Source organism: Cryptomeria japonica, chromosome 10, assembly GCF_030272615.1.
Source record: "Cryptomeria japonica chromosome 10, Sugi_1.0, whole genome shotgun sequence".
Taxonomy (NCBI): Eukaryota; Viridiplantae; Streptophyta; class Pinopsida; order Cupressales; family Cupressaceae; genus Cryptomeria; species Cryptomeria japonica.
This window is the reverse complement of record NC_081414.1, coordinates 122,655,784-122,678,299: the sequence shown is the minus strand read 5'-3', so window position 1 is coordinate 122,678,299 and position 22,516 is coordinate 122,655,784. Positions and strand designations below refer to the sequence as shown.

Genomic DNA, 22,516 nt, shown 5'->3' with positions numbered 1-22,516 from the left:
TAATATAATACTCTTATTTCCCCAAAATCTGATAGAAATATCTCATACCAGATACAACTTATTAACCTTTAAACTTATCTGCAAATTCCTTAATACTACAAATTTGTCTCCAATGAAGACTTCACAAATTTGGCTCAGTTGCGAACTCCATTGCGAATCCACCCCTTCAAAAGAACTAGAGTTTCGTCCAGCTGTTTTGACAACTCCTAAAGGTTTTCGTCTCCAGAAATCAAATTCACTTATCAAATCGAAAAGCATGCCCAATACATCACCAGAAAACCCCTTATAAAGATCTCCAAGAAGGATCTAGAAGATAGGCCAACTTACTGGAATAATATATTTAATAAAGTGACATTATAATTATATTTTATTACTTTATTATTATTAAATTAAATTAATTAATATTAAGTCATCATTTGAATATTTTATTTTATTTTTTGACAACTTAATAAAAGACAATTTAATTAATTGTCACTTAATAATTGGGGTCATTACATTCTATCAAAGACAGCTACACAAGTGATTTAACAATGTTTTCTTTTAAAGATTTATTCAACATTGAATGAGTGGTGAGAATGGGAAAGCTCATTATCAAGCTATATTGCAAAAGATCAGCACTTCACAATGCTAAATTAAAAGGGTCTACTAACCCATAGGTTTTCTTTGGCCTTATGGATGTTAAAAGTCTTCAATACTATTTTATCCATGTTTTTCTTATACCATTTGTAGAAAATAATTGTCACATAGAGAAGGCCCATTAATGGGCCTAGACAGGTTGACCCGTGTACATGCTCTTCTGAGATACAAATGGTGACGAAGTGGATTCCTCCGTGTGAGGGATGGATTAAGGCAAATTTTGACGGAGCCTCGAAAGGCAATCCGGGTAACTTAGGGGCAGGAGTGGTTTTTAGAGATTGGAAAGGCAATATTTTAGCAATGGTTGATCAAAAGTTGGATAGGGGAACTAATAATGGGGCGGAGGTACAAGTTGCTCTCTTGGCGATTGAATGGGGTCTTAAACTCGACTTTTCTAAATTTCATCTGGAAGGTGACTCGTTGAGTCAATGCGATAATTAAAGGGGAAATGCCAACTTGGAAGCTAGATAATTATATTAAAAAGATCAAAAAAGATTTTAAATCTTTTTCATGACTTCAGAGTTTCCCATGTTCGCAAAATAAGGAATGAGGTGGCAGATGTGCTATCGAAATGGGCCACATCTTTTGAGGAAGAATAGGCCACTCATTGTGAAGATTTTTGAAATCTTGCTATTGAGAACGATGAAGTGGCAAGTGTTTGATGTGGTTGTACCTCCATGATAATGGCAAGTACGAAAGTGGAAGTTGGCGGACGTGCTCACCGGCTTGGAGTGAGGTGGAGTAAATGTCGGAGCTGCCGGGATGGAATGTTTTGAACTAGCAAAGACATAGCTTTATGAAGCCCTATTAATGCACAATGTTTTTGATGATGTGGGTTGGCGGATGGACTTTTAGTAGGCGGTGGAGTTTTGAAACCCCCGGCTTTTTCACAACAATGTTTTTGTGTGGTGTATATTGAGCTAGTTTTTCTGCATTTTGACAGAGTGTTTCTATAGAGTCGGTAGAGGAAGCGGAGAGAGTTTGGACAAGACGCTGGCGGTACTATAGAAGGATTGAAAATGGAGGCCAGCTTCACATTTAAAACACAGAAGCGCTTGGTTCCATTTGTCGGGAAAGCCTCTATTAGAAGGCTGAAAGGCCTCTTTCGGTATAACGATAAGAGGCTCATTGATGCTGTGACGTTGCTTTTGGGGGAGGAAATCAACCATATTAGTCACAGATTTTGGACGAATATAGACATCTATTTGTTAATGGTGGCGTGGGGCCTGGAATTTGATGCCTTTGTGGACGTGGTGAAAAGGGTGATGAAGGCTCTGGTTGCGTAGGAGTATCTGGGAGGGATGGATTCCATTTTTGAGAGGGCAGCACCTGGAGATGGATTTTATGTGTGTAAAGGGATAATTGATGGTGATTTCGATGGGAAAGTACCGTTTGTAAGGTGGCAGGAAGGGGACCTAAAGGAGAGATTTCGAGCTCTGGCGTGGCGAGGATGGGAATCTTCGAAGACCTTCGTGGAGCTGATGCGAGTGGAAGCAGACCTGCGAGAAGCTATGGAGGCAGCTAGGAGGGAGTGTTAAAATAATATTAATATCTTCTATAATGGTCATCTTCTATTTTTAGCAGTCATCTTAGTTGTCGACTTATTTAGCTATTTAGCTTTTTAGTCGACTTATTTAGCTTTTTATTAAATAGCCTTTTAAGCTATATTTAGCTTTTTAAGCTTTTTAGCTTATTTGATTTCAATTTAACGACTAGTTCTATTTATAGGACATCATCTTGTAAACTCTATATATACATGTGTATATCGTTCAATGTAATTATCCGATTATTGAATCATTCATTCAATTTAATTTCCAGGGAGGTGGGGCCTCACTTGCGGCCAAGAAAGCGGAAGAACATGGCAGAAGATGGCCAAGCCAGGTTATGTGGTGGAACTGCCTGAATTACGGCATGTCTCTTTTTAGGTTTGTCTTGTTATGTTTTTCGTTTTGCCAGTCAAAGTGTTTTAACTCTTTTAACTGATATAGTAATGCTATCGGACTGGGTTTTGGAGTCTGCGATTGAGCATAGATGTGCTCTTTTTTGTAGTGTTTGGGTATCTGGGGGTGTTTTTTTGAGAGACGGACTGGATGTATGGGTAGCTGCTGGTTTTTGATAATATTTTGAGATACCTTGTAAGACGTTTATTTCTATTAATAAAATCATATCATTACCGACCAAAAAGAAAAATTGTCACATAGAGAAGAATTTTCTTTAAATTAATGCCTAAATCTTAATGGCAAGGCTTCTGGATTCAACTGTATTTTAAAAAAAAATTATATTCGATCTTATTTGGTCCTTTTTGCTTTTGTCATCAGGAATTTTTCTCTTTTCTTTAATGCGCAAACACACACATATATGCTCAATTTTTTTCAAAAATAAAATCTTAATAATTTTTTTTGATATTCTACTTATTGATCTTGGTTGAATTGTTGTATTAAATTGTTCTTTTATTTTTTATTTTTTGGTTTTTAATATATATTTTTAATGGGTCTTTAATCTATTTTTCTCTTTTTCTCTTTTTTATTGATATTTTTACTGGTCCTTCATGTCAGTCATTTCTTCACACCTCTTCTTTTCCCTATTTCTACCCAGCTAATGCTACAGTTTTTCATACTATTAACTCTTTTCTGTAGTTCACTTATTCCTGATGATGGATCGCAGAGCGTGATCCAAAATGCCGAATATATAACAATAAATTACACCCAGTTTAATCCAGAATCTTCCTCATAAAAATTATGGACTGTGAGAATCTAATGGTTCTGAAATTTCTAGATCTTCAAGCTAGCCACTAGCATTTCTATCTAGTGATTCCTAGTCTATTTCCCTATCAATAAAATGCATTCATAATGTAATCTGAAAAAAACATCAACCCCTTGAATAATGCCTGTGAATTGGAAGCTGTATTACATTTTATTTTAAAAGTGTGCCCACTATTCAATTTCATTTTCACATATAAAAACAGCAGTCCTAGGCCTCTTTGGGGCAGACTACTAAGTCTCTTTGCATTATCGGATATCCTATAATTATAAACAATTTAAAATTGGCATCTAAATGTTGAGGTATCTACTACAAAACTAATATCTTTAATCAAATGGGAAAGGCAATAATCGTCTGTGCTGAACAGAAGGGATGTATCATAGTAACTAATCAATCAGTCTTACCTATTATATTTCCCTCAAATCCAGCTTGTTACGCAATGACACACATATGGCAAATCTCCTGCAACAGTCTTTCAAATTCCTTACATATTGCTCATCAAGTGGAGTTTTCATTTAATATAAGCAGGAATGCTTCTGTATTTCCAGAACCTCATGCCCTATGGTTCTAATATACTCATTTTTTCCCACCACAAGGCTGTGGCTCACATGTCAGAAATATTCTATTTGAACATCCTGAATGCATAACAATCAACCAAGCACATAAATAATGAACTTTAGCTGTCATTGGTGGCTGCTTATCATTTTGATATATGATTTATGGTTTGAATTTCATTGAATCCGCAATATTTACAGATACAAGCAATAATGGCCCTCAAAAAATGATTTGTTCTCCAAGAAAAATTTCGGAATAAAAATACAGAGGACAGATTAAAATAAAGCCAATAATTAAATATCAGGATGCCTTCTACCATTACGAAGATGCAGATATCAATGTGTAGCAAATACAGCTAGCAGCATATGCATTTTCTAAGAATTGCCTCACCATTAACGATCCAAAGAAAAATCATTGTACTACCACACTTAAGATGACCAACAAAATTCCACCCCACCCAGCTAAACAATAAAGTAAAGTAACATGTAGATTGGCTTACTTGTGTCCAGTATGTACAGATCATTGTAATACATCTCTTCTGTTTCATCATGAGTCTTTCCACAACCTCCAAATATAAAAAGACGATGATCAACAAGTGCAGCACTATGCCCCTCACGAGCTTCAGGCCCTTCACCAGTTAAATTAGGTTGTATCCATGTGTTGGAAGCTGCAATACAGAGATGTAGAAACTGTAACTAGAAAGATACAAAGCTGTTATAAAGAGGAAAAATGAACAAAATAAGAAATGAGCTTAAAATTGATAAAAAGATGAAAAAAGACCTATCATTAAAACTTCTCCCTGAAAAAGTTCAATAATGTCAATGCATTCTTCTTTTACATTTAAAACTATTCTTTTAATCGGTTAATGGGAATTAACAACAGCCCCTTCCCTTAAAAAAGAAAATAACATTTAAAAAGAGTTTGGCACAGCCATGAAAGAGAAGCACTCGTCCTCACACAATCTCAAAAATACCTTGTAATAAGGTCAGGCATAATCTACATCATTTACATTCAGCCTTAAAAGATCAAATAAATTATTTTTAAAAAAAACATCCTTAAAAGTTCCCTTTGATCTCCACTTTCTTCAAAAGCATCTGTGCTTATGTGCTTCTTTTCTAATTATTCAGGATTATGATAATCAACAATCTGATTTTCATAAATCCACCCAACAATATCTGAGTGTATGAATAATTTTTAGGCCAGGTGTAATACCAGATCCAATAACAGAATGCAAGACTTAGGTAAGTTTCTTTAAGAAATACACATGAACTTTTGAGTTAATTCAAATAAACGTTTCTGTTCTGAGAAAAGAAAGAACTATGTTTTGTGTAACTGGTAGACTGCCAAAATGCTTGGCAAACCCATGGAACCTTCAAGGATGACTTTAAAAAATTCTTACATGACTTTGTTAAATTATAAAAACAAAATGCAAATAAAATTATAAAATGCAATAGCATGAACACTAGTTGCACTTTTACCCAGCATTAACCATAACTGGTTACTGTCTGAGATCAGTTTTCTTATTTTCTGTTAGGATGGGCATGGCAACTTAGTAGTGCAGTACACTTTTATAGGAGAAACAACTGACTTAGTTAATGGATTTCATTAATAAGACAATAGTGCATACCATGAATTTAAATGTTTTTTTTAATCATCCATGTGAACTTCTTCAGATTGAAGTTGCCATCCTTATGATAACATGACAACAACCCATAAGCTAATTACTTCCTTTGGCATAAGGGTTTGAATTTTCCATCTGCTGTGCAAATTTATTCTTCACTGAAACCAGAAGCTAGTTGGATAGTACGGGAAAGTATATGTTAACTTAGGGATGCAGTATTGACAAATAGAAACGTTATAATCCCTTGATCATTAAGTGTCAACATTCAATTAATGTGTCCCCTGCCCCCAGCTGTTTCTAGGAGTTCGTTTTATTCTTGAATTTCACAGGTATGGTTTGACAAAAGGGAGGGAAAATGCTCTTTGTGCTTGCCCATAAAGACTTTTGAGTTTTTAGTTGAGTCAACCAAAGAATGGACAACTAACACAATATAACACCACAACAAACCTCATGGAACACAGAGAGGGTATATACCAACAAGGTTTCTTGAGAAGCAAGAAAACAAATCTATGAATAAATGTTGAATAGTTAAATACAAAACCAATAACGCATTTTCATGCTTCTCTGCAACACAAATTGCAAAACACTGATTTGACAAGATTCAGCTCACATAAAAAAAAATCTGTAAAACAATGATTTGGACTTTTAACTAAAAAAAAATTGTATGTGTTACAAATTGCAAATATAAGCAGGATGATCAATGAGAAAATATATAGTAAACAACGAATGCAAACTTTTATGCCCTCAAAACATACTTTATTTATCAAACTATGCTTTGGTTGTAGTTTCTATAGGCGATGCTTCCAGCTGCACTTCTTCTAACATGTCCTATAGTGATGTCATTCAATGAGCCTATAATAGGCCACGGTTCAAAGTTTTCGATTTCAATATCACTAGTACATGCCACACCCCAATGAAGCACTTTACCCTTAGCCATATTATCTTGTTATTGGTTAGGCTGTGCATGGTAAGTTAATAGTTAATGTAAAATATTATACAACAATTAACTAATCATTATGGCTGGGCACTTGCTAATTACTAATTAGATAATAGCATTTGTAAAAAAATTGAAAACCATGCATGCAAACTCCTTTTGAAAGAAAGTTGTAGTGTACTTAAATATGAGACCATGAAAAAAATACATAAACTAATTACTTCCTTTGGCATAAAGATTTCCAGTTTCTGTGTGGCCGAGGAAGGTATAAATAGAATAAGGAATTTAGTTTCCAAATATAGAAATGTTACCAGCCCTTGATCATGAAGAATTAGCATTTAATCAATGTGTACACTACCTCCTGCTGATTATAGGATTTAGTTAAAATCTTGGATTTCACAGGTACAGTGAGACAAGAGGGATGGAAAATGCTATTTATGACCACTCATATAAGTATAGAGTTTTAAGTTGTATCAACTTAACAACAGATGACTATCACTGTGCCCACCACAACAAATCACATGAAACCCAACGAATGAATCTGCCAATAAGACTCAGAGAAACAAGTACACAGATTTATAGTATAAATATTAAACATTAGGGGTACAAAACCAACATTTCAGAGATGATTTTTTCTGGATTAAACTGTGTTAAATTGTTTTTCAAAAATCAACACTTCGGCTCATACTTCACAATCCCTAATCAGGATGAGCACAATAATGTGGGAAATTGCAGAAGTGAGCGATAACAAATAGCAACCAGGGAATCCAATAATGAGGAAAGGCTGACAAGGAAGAGACAACAATAAATTACTTTGAAGAAAGGTTGACAAGGAAAAGACAACAATATTTATTTTCAAGTTTCTCTGCAACACAAATTTGAAGAAACTGATTCGAAGAGAATCGGCTAATGTTAAAGGAAAATACAAGATACAATGATTTGGACCTTGACTAAAAGGGCAACATACGTGTTAGACATTGCAAATATAAGAAAGATGATTGATGAAATAACACATGGCACATATAAGAAAGATGATTGATGAAATAACACATGGCATGCAAAGAATGGCATCTTTTATGCCATCGTAATATATAGATTGTGCTTTTAACCGCACAGTCAATGCATCTCTTTGAAGTTGCTATATCGTGAAGTCAATCATAAAACCTAGAATAGACCATGACTCAGATTTTAGAACATCTAAAAATTCTGCACCTAAAAAGATTACTAATAGGCCACATGCCAGTGACGCACTTTCCCCTCAGCATTGGCTACAAACCTTTTAAAATTATAAAAAATCATGGTTGAGAACTCACCAGTATCAAGAATGTGCAAATCCTTAAGAGGGTTCTTCCCATCAGTGCCGCCAAACACAAACAAGTTTGTTCCAACAACAGTGCAGCTATGGCTGTCTCTTGGAGAAGGTGGGATCCCTTTCACCATGGGTTTACTCCATGTCTGTTTGCCTGGATCCACAAAACAAAATGCAGATACTTAAACCATAACGGTCAGCCACAAGTTTTAAATCTCCCACTAGTAAAGACTAAGCATTTTAACAGGGAAACCAGAATTCAAAGCCTACTTAACAATCAAATGAAAAAAGATTTTGAAAAAATAAAAAGTCCTTAGAAAGGAGAAAGTTGTCCAAGGAGTTGTGATGTAATGGTAACAGGTGCATCCTTGTGAGTGTGACCCATATTCAGATCCCAGTTATCACAATAAGGCAGCCCATGATTCCAAGAGACATGTCATGAGATAAGTCAACATGTATCAATTATGGGATGCATGAGGTTATGATTTAAGGACTATAATAAAATGATGTATGAATCAGGGCAGTACACGAGTTTGTGATATAATGTTTGCAGGATACACTCTAGCATCACCCAGGTTTTCACAAATCCCTCATTCAGTGGTCAGGGCAGTACATGAGGTTGTGATATTATGAGGTACACTCTAGCATGACCAAGGTTTACAAATTGTAATAAGATTGTGATGTAACGATTATGGAGTACATTTTTGCTTCCAACCAAGTTTCTTGACGGGGTTATTATATAACTGATTATGGATACGTTATGGCATTACTTGGGTTTACAAATCTTAAGAATGAAACCAAAATTATACCCAATAAAAGATTGCAATCTAGCTTACCCTCAACAACATGCACGCCCATACCATCACCCAAGTCTTACAAATCCATTGAAAAAAATGTAAATGTAAATGAGCACTAAAGAGGAGGCACTTTTACAGACAATTTGGTTTAATATCAAAGTTTCCTTTTCCCTTTGTAAATCATGGGAGAAATCAATATTGTTTTTATTTCCTCCATGTGTTTGGATGAAGTTATATGTTACTCAGGTGGAATAAGTTGTGACCACACTTTTAGGATTTGTAAACTTAAACCTGAATGATGCTGCAATATACCCCATATTCATTACACCGCATGCCTGTTACCTCACCAAATAATCAGCTAGACTTATAGACCACAAAACTGTGGTGAGGTGAGTCTGCCTATTCATACTCCTACCAGTGCCCCCATTGCCATCACACCATCACCCTTTGGACTGGAATTTCAATATCAGTCAACATTCAGATATATCCATATTATGAATAAGTAAAATGTCACCAAAACAAAAGACTAGAAAAATAAATCCCTTCAACTTGAGTTCAAATCTTCCATTACACATGCAGATAAATAAGGATTATGAAACAGGACGAAAGTTAATAATAACGAAGAAAACAAGATCTTACTGGAATCGAAGACATGAACGTCATTCGTCTGGCAATTGTCTTTGCCATAGCCACCAAAAACATAAAGAAACTTGCCATTTTTGACAGAGTTACATGTATGACCCCATCTCTTGCCAGGCCCCATTGTGCCACCTTTCCTTCCTGGAGATTTTTTCCCATCTGGAGTTGGGGTTTCTTTCGGTGTCTTAGTCTTCAGCTTTACTCTTTCCCATTTCATCTTCACAGTAAAACTTAATCACCCACACAGAAGAAGATACAACAAAAATATATATGTATATGTACTCTAAAAACCAGCTACAGCAGCTCTTCTCTGCACACCCAAAAGTGAAATTATGACCAAAGTCAAAAAAAAATGAGCATAACCCAAGTCAAATCATAACATCCCCCAAATATAGCAAGAAATCTGAGAGATACGACACCATTCAAGTGTCACCTGGATCAAACAAAAATAAGTGCACCAAAGCAAACTGTCTGTTTTAGCTATGGTTTTAACTGCAATTAGTGAAATGTGTCGCGCATAACATGAAATGAGAGGATTTAGCGATATGGGTTTTGAAACCAAAACCTCTTCCAAATAGCCGGATAAAAAGTATCCCTCCTTTAAAATGATAAAGGTTTTTTAAATTGCAAGGGGTACTACTGCTTCCCAACATTTCTAAGATAGGCAAAAATAAATAAATGTCTATCTCACGTTGAATGAGGGATAGCAGTGTGCTGTTTTTAACTGCCATGGTTAACAGGAATGGGAGAAATTAACTACCATGGTTAAATTTGGGGAAAGAAATTATATGGGGATTGGCCAAAAGTTCACGCGGTGATTAAAAATTAAATATAGGGAAATTAACTACCATGGTTGAATCTAGGGAAATAAATTGTATGGGGATTGGCCAAAAGTTCATGATGTGTTAAAAAAAAAAAAAAATTAGGGAAATAAATTATATGGGGATTGGCCAAAAGTGAAGGCTGTGATAGTGGAAATAAATTTAGGGAAAGAAAATATTGGGGATTGGTCAAAAGTGAATGCTTTGTTAAAAAAATTAAATACTTTCGACTAGTTTGTTTGTTTAAAAGCCTTGAAATGTGGAAAGTATGGTTATGTCCATTCTTTTATTATTATGTTATATCAATGGTTAAGGTGGTTAAGTTTTATGATTTTGAATTTTTTTATTATTTATATTATTTTATTTATTTTAATTTTTGTGATTTACCATAATGAGATTAATGGTAGTTATAGTTTAAGTTATTTTTTAGTTATTACAAATTGAAAAATGTATTTTATTGAATTTATTGTTATAGGTTTTTAAATATATAGACGTTGTGTTTTAGTTTTTTAAATATATAATCTTTGTGTTTTAGTTTTTTAGTCGTAGTTTTTTAATTTTTAAAATATATAGTCGTTATTTTTTAAATATATAGTCGTTGTGTTTTAGTTTTTCCACAAGAAATATATAGTGGTTGTGTTTTAGTTTTTCCACAAGAAATATATAGTGGTTGTGTTTTAGTTTTTCCGTACAATCGAGATCTCTCTAGCTAATTGTATTTGGAGGGTTAAATTATAAGATGGTCATGTTGTGGTTGTTTTATCATGTTAGAGTACTATCAATGGTTAAGGTGGTTAAGTTTTATGAATTGAATTTTAAATATATCGTTGCTTTTTAATTTTTTAAATATATAGTCGTTGTGTTTTAGCTTTTTTTAAATATATAATCGTTGCTTTTTAATTTTTTAAATATATAGTCGTTGTGTTTTAGCTTTTTTAAAATATATAATCATTCCTTTTTAATTTTTTAAATATATAGTCGTTGTGTTTTTATTTTTCGGTACATCTAGTTATGTGTATTGTCATTATAGAATCTCTCTTTTTTTTCCCATATATGAAGTTATGTTTACTATCATTGTACAATATCTCTCTAGGTAGTTGAATTTGGAAGGTTAAATTATAAGTATAATAACTCTCTAGGTAATTCTATTTGGAGGGTTAAATTATAAGATGGTCATGTTGTGGTTGTTTTATCATGTTAGAGTAGTATGGTTAAGGCACTAGTTAAGTTTTATGATTTGAATTTTTTTATTTATATTATTTTATTTGTTTTAGGTTTTGTGATTTAGATTAAGAGACGATGGTTTAAGTTAGTTTTTTTTAGTTATTATAAATTGAAAATTATATTTTGTTTATTTTATTATTTTAGGTTTTTAAATATGTAGTCGTTGTGTTTTAGTTTTTGTAAATATATAGTCCTTGGGTTTTAATTTTTTAAATATATAGTTGTTGCCTTTGTTTATTTCTTTTTTTTATTTTATTATTCTAGGTTTTTAAATATATAGTCATTGCGTTTTAGTTTTTGCAAATATATAGTCTTTGGGTTTTAATTTTTTAAATATATAGTTGTTTTCTTTTAATTTTTTAAATATATAGTCGTTGTGTTTTAGTTTTTCAGTTTTTCTATACATCTGGTTATGTGTATTATCATTGTAGAATATCTCTCTTTTTAAATATATAGTCGTTGTGTTTTAGTTTTTTAGTTTTTTCCGTACATGAGTTATGTGTATTATCATTGTTCGATATCTCTTGGGTAATTGTATTTGAAAGGTTAAATTATAGCTAAAATACCTCTCTAGGTAATTGTATTTGGAGGGTTATTTGGAAGGTTAAATTATAAGTAGAATATCTCTCTAAGTAATTGTATTTGGAGGGTTAAATTATAAGATGTTCAGGTTGTGGAATATCTCTTTGGGTCATTGTATTCGGAAGGTTAAATTATAAGATGGTCATGTTGTGACTTTATGATAAATTGTTCAAAAGTGTTAATAGATAGATGTTTTAACTCTTTTTTTTTTATAATGTATTTTTTTTTAATTCTTAATAATTAAAGTATAATTTATGTTTACATAAAACTAAAACAAAAAATTAATTGACTATGGTTAAATTGTTTTAAATTGAATTATTATTTTTAACCCTTGTAAGTTCATAAAGTTGTGTAGTGGTTGTTTGTAGGATTTAATGATGGGTTACATTAGGTTTGTGTGATATTTTAAAAATCTTGAAATTAAGAATATTTTATTTACTATATAAATTTACAAGTTTATTTGGTGGTTATTTATTAAATTTAATGAGAATTTGAGACTCACAAAAGATAAATTTATTTAAGATGGATTTATGAGGTTTATTTAATGTGATCTTATTTTAAGTTTTAGTTAGATTTTATTATGTACTTATATCTTAAACATTTAAAATTAAAGATTTAAGTAATTTTTTATAAATAAATATTTTTAATAATTATTGTATTATATTTTTATGTTTATTCTATTGTTTCTATGCGAAAAGGGATTAGAAATTGTGGAGTCAAAAATTGCATACCATATAATTTCCACTCTATATAATTTTCTCACTTTACTATAAATTATACCATGTAATCATAAATTGCCCTTAATGAGTTGCCTAAGTCTTTCCACTCACCGTGTTGTCAAGATCCAACATCAACTTCATCCTAAGAAAACTTCAACCTTAATTTCTTCTATGCATTTGGATACAATGATGATCACACTCACATCAACACATCCATGGAGACACCCTTGACTGATAAAAGAATTTAAACATGTTTCATTTCCCTTTTGTACACTTAAATGCTAACTTGATGAGTTTTTGTGCTAACAACAATTATGTTGTCAATAAAGGCTCTTTAGAGAACCATTTTAAAGGTTGATGTATCTTATAATCTTCTCTCACTTTATTGTGCTTCCTCATTTCTCTCTAAGATCGGTCTCCTTCTCTACCCCCAACCTCCATTAGTCTCAAGAAGTTTACTATAAATTTATAATTGTGTTTTGAGTAGATTTCTTAGTTGACCTTGCCATCTAGAGATCTTGTTCTTATTTCAAGTTTCAATTTCCTTCTCATAGGGCTTGTAAGTTTGATAATTATTTATTGACTATTACATTTACTAATATGTTTTGTATACAAACAATAGTTTTTAGTAGAACCTCTATGAATTCTAGGTTGAGACCCTCTTCTTGGCCTCCCTATAATCATTTGAGGATTTTATTTTTGTTACACCTTTTCTCTTTTGTGCAAACAAAAACCCTCTTTTCCTCCTTTTTAACGTCATGTGATTAAGTTGTAAGAACTTCATTGACTCCTTAAGAGCATTTGACTCCTTATACTATTGTTCCTCTTTCCTTAGCAACAATACTTCATTTTCTCATTTATTTTCAATAATAAATATATATGCATATCTTATTACGATGAGCTTCAATCATAAGCTTATCATTTCTCTACTCTTTAAAAACCTCAAGGATATTTTATCCTCCCCTTTGACAACACTTTGGATTTTTCTTTGATTATTCCAATTTATTTCTTGAGAGAAATAATCCTTCCTTTATTTACTTTTCCGTAGTATAATCTCTTTTATGAATAGGTGTCAATATTATATTATTTAGTAAATAAAAGTAAATATATTCACAAAAACATGGGTGGATACAATAGCATGCCCTTAGAGTCAAATGAGTCTAAGCCTAAAACAAAAAGTAAAAACTAAAACTAGAGCTACAAGGAATACGAGGCCAATCCCCCAAGAGAGCCATGTTCCAAGAAAAAAGCTCTAATCTAAAGACCTAAAACAAGTCATGAGTCCAATTCCAATTTTTTTATCCAAGCTTGAGGACAAAACCAAAAGAGGTGTTTGAAAGATTTTATTTGTCGATAGAAATGGAAGTGAAGGCCTTGAATGCCCATGTGAAGAATTCTTGACCCCACATACAAGCCTTAGAAAAGAATACACCAAGAAAAGTGAGCATGTTTGACTAAATAACAACTGACCTTGAATGTTGAGAAACTTATATTGTCAAATCAAGACTAACAATTACAAACACCGTCTCAATTTAAAGTTAGGCACAATGTGAATGTGAGGAGAAAGCTAGTGATAACCAAGACATAGCTTGTAGTTACAAAAGGTTGTGTTTGAACTCCACTTTAAATCTTTACAACATGGTTTTGGAAGATTAAATGTACCACTTTTTTATATAATCTCAATAGGGATGACCCCCATAACAAATCAAACATCTATCAGTCTAGATGAGAGAGGCAAAAAATTTCCATGAGCTCATCCTAAGACATTAGACTCATAAAAGATATATAGAGAATAAATCTTGTGGGCATCAAATATCTTTCTTGTGGAATTGTAAGGCCTTAACCCATGGCAATTATGTCAGTGGGAGATCTTGGTTTTGAAAAAAGAGGAAATCACTAAAGATTATGTTGATTGAGGGAGAAGCCATCCCTAAACCAAATCCATCCCATTGAAACCAAGGTGTGACGACATCCCAAGCACACCATATGATTTTGGTAATAAAATTTCTATTTGTATGAATAACATCCTTTATTAAGAGAAGGTTTAAAAAACTAACCCCCTCTTAGGCAAGTCTGTTAATAGGATAGCTTGAATAAATGTGATGTTAAAGAAGAATCTTCCATGTTTCATTGCTAGTGAGGGCACAAATAAATCCATTTGGCACATCAAATCATCCCTTGAAATTGAGTGGAAAATAGCCCTAAGCCTCCAAATTCATGAAAGAGGCAACAAAATTCCCAAGCAACACAATGAAAACCATTGTGATCTTTGGATGAGGCCCACAAAAGTTCTCAAAGAAGCTTCTCTAACATTAATTATGAAGCTTTAGAAGGATCCTGACACGAGGAGTAATAAACATGGGCGGCAACAAGAAGTTTAGAATAAACTTAAAACTATCTCACCAAGGAAAGAGGTTTCATTAATCCCATAAGCAAGTTTTTGTTCAATTCTAGTAAGAATAACCTCATAAGTCCACCAACAAAGCCTAAAAGGTGAAGGGAATGCCTAAAAACCTAAAAAATTCATCATGATCAACCCACTTCTAGCCAAATTCATCAAGCTACTAAGGCACAGGGGGAACATATTGGTGAAAATGTTGGGTCTTGTGTCATTGAATGGTCAAGCTAGATGTCTTGAAGAAAGTATTTGAACACTATAGGCTTCTTTGATATCTTTCTCCTCTTCGATGAGAGTGAGAAGAGAGTCATCTATAAAGTGACCATTGACCAATTGATTTGATGACTTGGGTAGGAAAATAACTCAATCAAGTCCTCACAAAATAGAATGGGCTAGGAGATACCCAAACCCTTTAGTAGTAAGAACATGAAGAGAGAGGGCAAGAGGATACCCTTGTCTGATGGAGTGAAAAAGGTCGAGGGCATGAGATTGGTGGCCATTGATGGTGATGCAAGAAAAGTAATTTATAAAATTTATATTAATGAGTTGAATGAATAAAGTTCTAAACCTCAAAGCGTGGAGTGTGGTAAGAATGAAAGTTCTTTCAATGCAGTCATAAGCTTTGGTGAATTCTATTTTTAAAGAAGGGAATTATGTTGTGAATGGGAAGCTTATTCCATTCCCTCCTAGATGAAAATGATATTATCTAGAATATATTTATATTTTATATAAATCTTGTTTAGTCAGGATGAATAATTTGAGGAAGAAGATGGTATATTTTTAGGGCAAAATCTTTGTCAACGATCTTATATGAAACATTGGGCAACATGATCAATCACCAATTACAAATACCTTAAAAATTATTTTCTTTAGGTATGAATTTTATATTTCCTTTACTTATAAGCTTCCCTAAATATTGTATGAAAAGCTTCAAGATAGACCTTGTGGAGGTAATTCCCAACACAATCCTAAAGGGTTTTGTAAATTTGTAGGGAAACCCATCACACCCAGTAGATTTATCATCTGCCATAGTGTTAAATACTCTTTAAGATTAACTGGGGAGAGCAATTGCTCACAAAAACTTTTGGAGCTTTAGAAATCCAAAAAGGAACAACTTGAAGGAATCCATGACAGGAACACTCTTGTTCTTGAGAGTTATCTTGAGTTGTCAAAATCTTCTTATTTGATTTTCTTGATACCTTGAGAGGATGGCAATCATTGAGAGCTTGGAAAAATTATTTCAAAGATCTTGTGATGTGGGGAAATAGGGTTCACTAGCTTGTATGGGCAAACTAGGAAGCCTAGTCCTATTTTAACTTTAATCACTTTGAGAGGGAGAATGATCCACTTGGCCCAAGATGTTCTTAGGCACAAGGTGAATTAAGTGGTCCCTTATGTGGGTACTTGAAAGATGACTCTAAAATTTGGGAAGAAGGATTAAAAAAAATAGGGCGACAAGATGACCTTTTTGTGTGCATAAGGAGATAGTGAGCTGGCAGACTGATTCCAAAAGAACTAGCAAAGAAGATTGTAACCAATCTGCAAATCAAATCTCAAGAAAAACTAGAGGGAGAAAGGTGCCCAGATCGACTTGCTCCCAAGATTAAGGCGCCCTACTCGGCCTCCTTCTAGCAATTTCATCTCTAACAAAATTATGGACTATAGATCTCCACCTGCTCACTCTATACCTATTTTCATATATCTGTCACCTATTCCTACACATAGAAAAGAGGAAAAATGTTGGGTAGAAAGGGGTTTGACTTAAGTCAAACCCTGATTTTTTAATCAACCTTGAAGTTGAATTGAATTGAACTTGAAAAGAAAGTGTGTTGATATATAGCATAGGCTAGATCTAATAATGAGAGTGTCTTAAACCTTGATGATGCAAATGCTTCTTTGAAGATGATCACAAAAAATGATGCAATAGCATGACTCCACAAAAGACCCAAAAGGTCATCACAAAAGACATGCTTGCATGAAGGTTGTTGAAGGTTGTCACAATGAAGAATATGGTGGGATGAAATGCCTTAAATGCTTGAATTGAATTACCTATAGTTGTCCTCCCATGTTCTATATTCATGAATAGCTAGCTAGACCTAAAATGAGGAAGGATACCTTGCTTATATACCTATCCCAAACATTTAGAGGTGCAAAACTCAAAGAAAGCTGACACAGGAAAAGATTCCCTACTTAACCATGTTAATTGTTATGTGGTTTGAATTGGTCTCAAACACTAAGGAGCAGGGCACCCTAATTGGCTGCTAAGAGCAGATCACCCTAGGAACCTTGCTCCCTCCAATGCAACCTCAAATTAGGACCTGAGGTCCAAAATGGGAAGGAGAAGCTAGAGTGAGATGTGGACTTAAGATGGGATGAACAGGACCAGATGCAGGACACCATACATGCTAAAATAGGGCCTAGCTAAGCAAGAATTTTCATACGGATGTAATTTATGATGCTACATAAATAGCACCCACTTTAGTGGGAGCACAAGCCTATGCACATACTCATGGTAAAGTAGAAGAAAGGGAAAGAGAGAGAGGCATTAGGAAATCCTAAAAAAGAGATAAGACATCACTAAGTTCAAGGGAACAATCCCCCAAACCAAGGATCTGAACTTGTACAACCACATGCAAGGACACACAAACAAAAAATACACAAAAAGGGGTTAGTATAAAAAAATAAAGGATCCAAGTCATCCAGTTGAAGGTACCTCGATTTAATAAAAATGTCTCAATCACTAATATCACCCTTAAAATGCTATTGCAAGAGCACAAGCGGCCGCTTGGAAAAAGCAATAGCACACATCAGAGATGAGTCAAGATATTGTGGTCCAATCAGCTGGCAAAGTGTGCTATGGATAACCAAGGAAATCCAAGGGAAGCATTGTCTCTAAGGAAATTCGCCAAAAAATGATGCAAAAGGATAACCAAGGAAAGAAATGTATTCAAGGAAATCTACAATAAACAATGCAAAAAGGATAACCAAGGAAAGCATGTCTCTAAGAAAATCCACAATAAACGGTGCAAAAGGATAACCAAGGAAAGCATTGTCTCAAATGAAATCCACTACATAATACACAAGGAGGCCGCATATATGTCCCCCTCCTTAAGATAGCAATGTAGAGCTACGATGACATCTTAATAAAAAGAAGAACAAGGATACATCCCTTCAATCACCAAGAATATATCCATAAATAATAATACACACGCAACCCTAGCCAAAGAGGCATAACTATTGTGAGCCAAGGAAGATATAATTGTGAGATATCTTGCAACAAGTGTAAAGGGGTCCTTTTGAGGGATACAAGAAGGAGGGAGAGATATTTTCTCAAAGACATCTAGCTCCAAGAGGAGATCTTGAACAAAAATAACATCATTTACCAGAATAAAGGAAGGATGACAAGAATTTACACCTTCCTTCCATTGCTAGGTAAAGGGATTCTTGATGAAGGATAACACACTTTTTGGCTCCAAGTGAGGTATTTGCTTAAAATTGACATACATCATCGAGAGAGAAAGAGGTTGTACTCAAGGATACACACCTCTTGCATAAGAGATAATCCTTAAGAAAACAAACAATTCCACACAAGAAATGACATTGTATCATAAGCAAATACCACCAAACCAAGGAAAAAGTGAATCCTTAGAAATAATAAGACATAGAATCCTTACACCCCAAGTGCGAAGGTCAAGGAAAAGGAGCTATTATGTTTCTCACAAAGTAAGTTTGAAAATGAAAGCATAACATCGTGCAAAACAAAGAGTCCCCTTAAAGGTAAACTACTAAGATTGCACGGTATGGAACAACATAATAGGCAAACGGGATGCTATGACACGACCTCTTCACCAAGAAAAATCATAAGATTGGTTGTGAGAGTAATACGAGCTTTATCACATTGGTCTTGAACAAATTCTTTAAAAGCTTTATAATTTGCAAGAGAATAAGAATAACTACAATAAAAGAGGCAATACACATTGCCATCTTTGTTCTTATAATTATTGACATATCTTATGAAAGGAAAAGTAACATTATTATCATATTTCAACCTCCAAAAGATTCTTGTAGCTAATTGTTCATTATTATCAATATGGATAGGTGTTGTCTCTTGAGATGTAGGGCAAGATATACTAGTGGAAGAAGAAGGATTATTTTCTTATGGTAAAACGATTAGCAAGGAAGGAGGAGGATTGCTTGATAAAGAAAAATGTTTAGATGGATGATAGTTTATATTTTTTGCAAAATACTCCTTAAGATTTTGAACCTTACGAATATCATCGATAGTTGTTGATGAATTGGGATATCCTAAACTTTCTATAGTAGATTGCAATGGAATATCTATAGAGACTTTGATTCCTTGTTCTTGTTTTCCAAGTCTGTGTCCTCTATAGACTTGTTTTGAAATCATATCATGGCCAACCTCATATGATGTTTTTAATTGTGAAGGAGAGAAACTATGATAATGAGTTTCCTTAAAATTTGTTGTGTAAGGATAAGTTGAAGGGCCAAAGTGATGGTTAGGTCAAGAGGAAATATTCTTTTTAGGTAGATTATCCTTTCTATCATCATTATTCATGTCCTTTTTGGTAGATTTTGAATGAGGGTCATCTAAATCTCCTTCATTTCTTAATGCTATGTTAGGAGATATATCATGAATAAAGTGTGTAACATCATATCATTTTAGAATATTTTGATGGTCAAGATAAGATGTAGGAGAATAAGGAGGATCTAGAGTGATTGAATAATTGGTTAAATTAACATGATTAGCTTGTCCCTCTTGCACCAAGGTATCCTTGTGAGGAGAGGATCTTTTAGCCTCATTAACAAAAGATAACCTAGGGGAGATACAAATGTTGTTTATTTCAATGTCATCTCTAGGATTAGCACTTTCTACAAAAGGTTTTATATGATCTACATATGATATTCATTTTCTTAAGAATATTATCATAAAACAACATACAACATGGATAGAAGATTTGAGAAATAATTTTCAAGTAAGAAATATATTTGAAATTCTAATGATGCCATATGAAAGAGTATTATAAATGAAAATAAGCAACATGAAGTGAAATAAACCATTATCCAACACATGATTTTGATAAATCTAACTAAGAAACAATGTAATCACATGTGAAATGGTAAACCAGTTAGATTTAGTGAATTCCATTATGAAAGACCTCAAATCAAATATAAAAATTAAAAGATGGAAGTATAAGATACATTGGGTTAGCCAAAATTTGATGTGGGAAAATAGGGTTCACTATGTTGTATGGGCAAACTAGGAAGCCTAGGCCTATATATGCTTTAATCACTTTGAGAGGGAGAATGATCCACTTGGCCCAAGATTTTTTTAGGCACAGGGTGAATTTACTGGTCCTTGTGGAGGTACTTGAAAGATGACTTTGCAATTTAGGAAGAAGGATGCAAAATAGGGTGACAAGATGACTTTTTTGTGTGCATAGGAAGACAATGAATTGGCATACCGATTCTAGAAGAAGTTTCATCAGAGGAGACAATAACCAACCTTCAAAACAAATCTTAGGAAAAATTGGAGGGAGCAAAGCACCCATCTCGACCTGCTCTCAGGAGTAAGGTGGCTTGCTCAACTTTCTCCTAGCAATTTTAGCTCTAACAAATTATAGATTGTAGATATCCACCTACTTTATTTGTACCTATTTTCATAGGTATATCACCTCTTCACACAAAAAAGAGGAAAAATGTTGGGTAGAAAATGTTTTTCCTAAGTCAAACCCCGATTTTTTTATCAACCTTGAAATTAAATTGAAATGAACTTGAAGGGAAAGCATGTTGATATATAGCAGAGGCTAGATCCGAGAATTAGAATTTTGTATGCCTTGATAATGCGAATGCTTCTTTGAAGATGATCACAAACGTTAATGTAATAACATGACTCCACAAAAGACCTAAAAGGACATCACAAAATACATGCTTGCATGAAGGTTGTTAAAGGTTGCCAAAATGAAGAATGTAGTGGGATGAAATTCCTTGAATGCTTTAATTGAATTTCCTATAGTTCTCATGTGTTCTATATTCATGAAAATCCAACCAAACCTAAAATGAGGGATGATACCTTGCTTATACACCTCTCCCAATCATTTTGGGGTGCAAAACTCAAAGCAAGCCAACACGAGAAAATATTTCTCATTTAATCTGCTAATCGTCATGTGGTTTAAACTTGGGCCCAAACACTAGGGTGCAGGGCACCTTGATTACCCTTCTCTAGGAGCGAGTCACCCTAGGCACCTTCCTCCCTCCAATATGACCTCAAAATTGAGACCTAAGGTCCAAAATGGGAAGAAGTCGAAATGAGATGTGGAATTGAGTAGACACCTAAAAACCTGTGTGATAAGAATAATGTAGGCACCTAAAAATGTCTCATTGATCATGTACTAATTATTCCTCTAATTGATTAAATATTTTTTTAATTATTTAATTAATCTTATTCTTCTAAATTCATATTTCTTCTATCATCTTTTTTATTATCCTATTTCAATTTATATCTTAATCATTTAATCATTTACCCTTTTCTAAATATTAATTATTTAATTAATTGTCATTTAATCCTTTAATTCAAATAATCTTTATTATTTAATTAAATACAATTTCTAAATAATTAAATAGTTTCTTTAAATCGTTTAATTAACTAATTAATTCTTCAAATTCCAATTCCAAATCCCCAAATTATAATTTTGTTTAATTTCATTAATTTGTCTAATTTCATTATTTTTTTTCTAAATTCATTTAATTCTTCTAATTTCACTAATTCTTCTAATTCAAATTCAAATTCATATTCTTCTAATTTCAAATACATGTGCATGATTTCAAAAATCAAATTGAATACCAAAGTCAAGTTCTAAATATATTCAAACAACAAAATTGAATTTAAAATAAATTCAATATTTGAATTAAATCTCATGCAAAGATTAAATTGAAAATCAAAGTCAAAGTGCAAGCACATGCTAAATTAATTAAATCAATTATCTTTTCAATCTCTATTTTTATCTTCCACTTTGTTTTTTTCCAAAAAGCTTTCAGTCAGTTAATTATTCAATCTATTTTAATTGATCGATTCAATCAATTGATTAATTACATCATTCTTTAATTATCCTCTAATCATTCTTTTTCGTCTTTCAATCAGCTTTTTTCTCAAATCAGTTAACTCATTTATCTATTCAATATATTCAGTTCCACCTCCAAATTAACAATTCAACTACTAGTCAGCATGCGAGCTCACATGAGTTCCACCTCTTGATCAATCTGCCACTTCTCAATCAATCTCACCCAAAAATCTATAAATTGAGCATTCGATCTTCATTTTCAATAATCACGAACTTTGAATCTTTGTGTCAATTGCAGGTTGCCAACATAATATCTAAGATCCATCATACCACGAAGAAGAGAAGAACAATGGAAGCCATATGCAGTAATGGGATAGGGAGTCTTAATTGATATTTTACATCCTTATTGCTTTGATTGTGTTATTCTATTGATGTTGTTTGA

At 33.2% G+C, this 22,516-nt stretch overlaps 1 protein-coding gene across 3 annotated transcripts in view; it reads right to left on the bottom strand.

The window, feature by feature from the left end:
* The window catches only part of LOC131046605 (acyl-CoA-binding domain-containing protein 6), a 157,924-nt gene extending 147,996 nt beyond the window's left edge, over window positions 1-9,928 (bottom strand). Inside the window, exons 1-4 of one of the 3 annotated variants that reach the window (XM_057980381.2) lie at window positions 9,817-9,928; window positions 9,252-9,561; window positions 7,820-7,969; window positions 4,451-4,618 (exon numbers count right to left, since the gene is read on the bottom strand). In XM_057980381.2, coding sequence (XP_057836364.1) covers window positions 4,451-4,618; window positions 7,820-7,969; window positions 9,252-9,468 — 535 coding nt within the window. In that variant the 5' untranslated portion in view covers window positions 9,469-9,561; window positions 9,817-9,928. Of the gene's footprint in view, window positions 1-4,450; window positions 4,619-7,819; window positions 7,970-9,251 lie in introns of all 3 variants that reach the window. The other 2 variants (XM_057980380.2, XM_059213065.1) reach the window with 2 other exon arrangements.
* Between the last annotated feature and the right edge of the window lie 12,588 nt (window positions 9,929-22,516).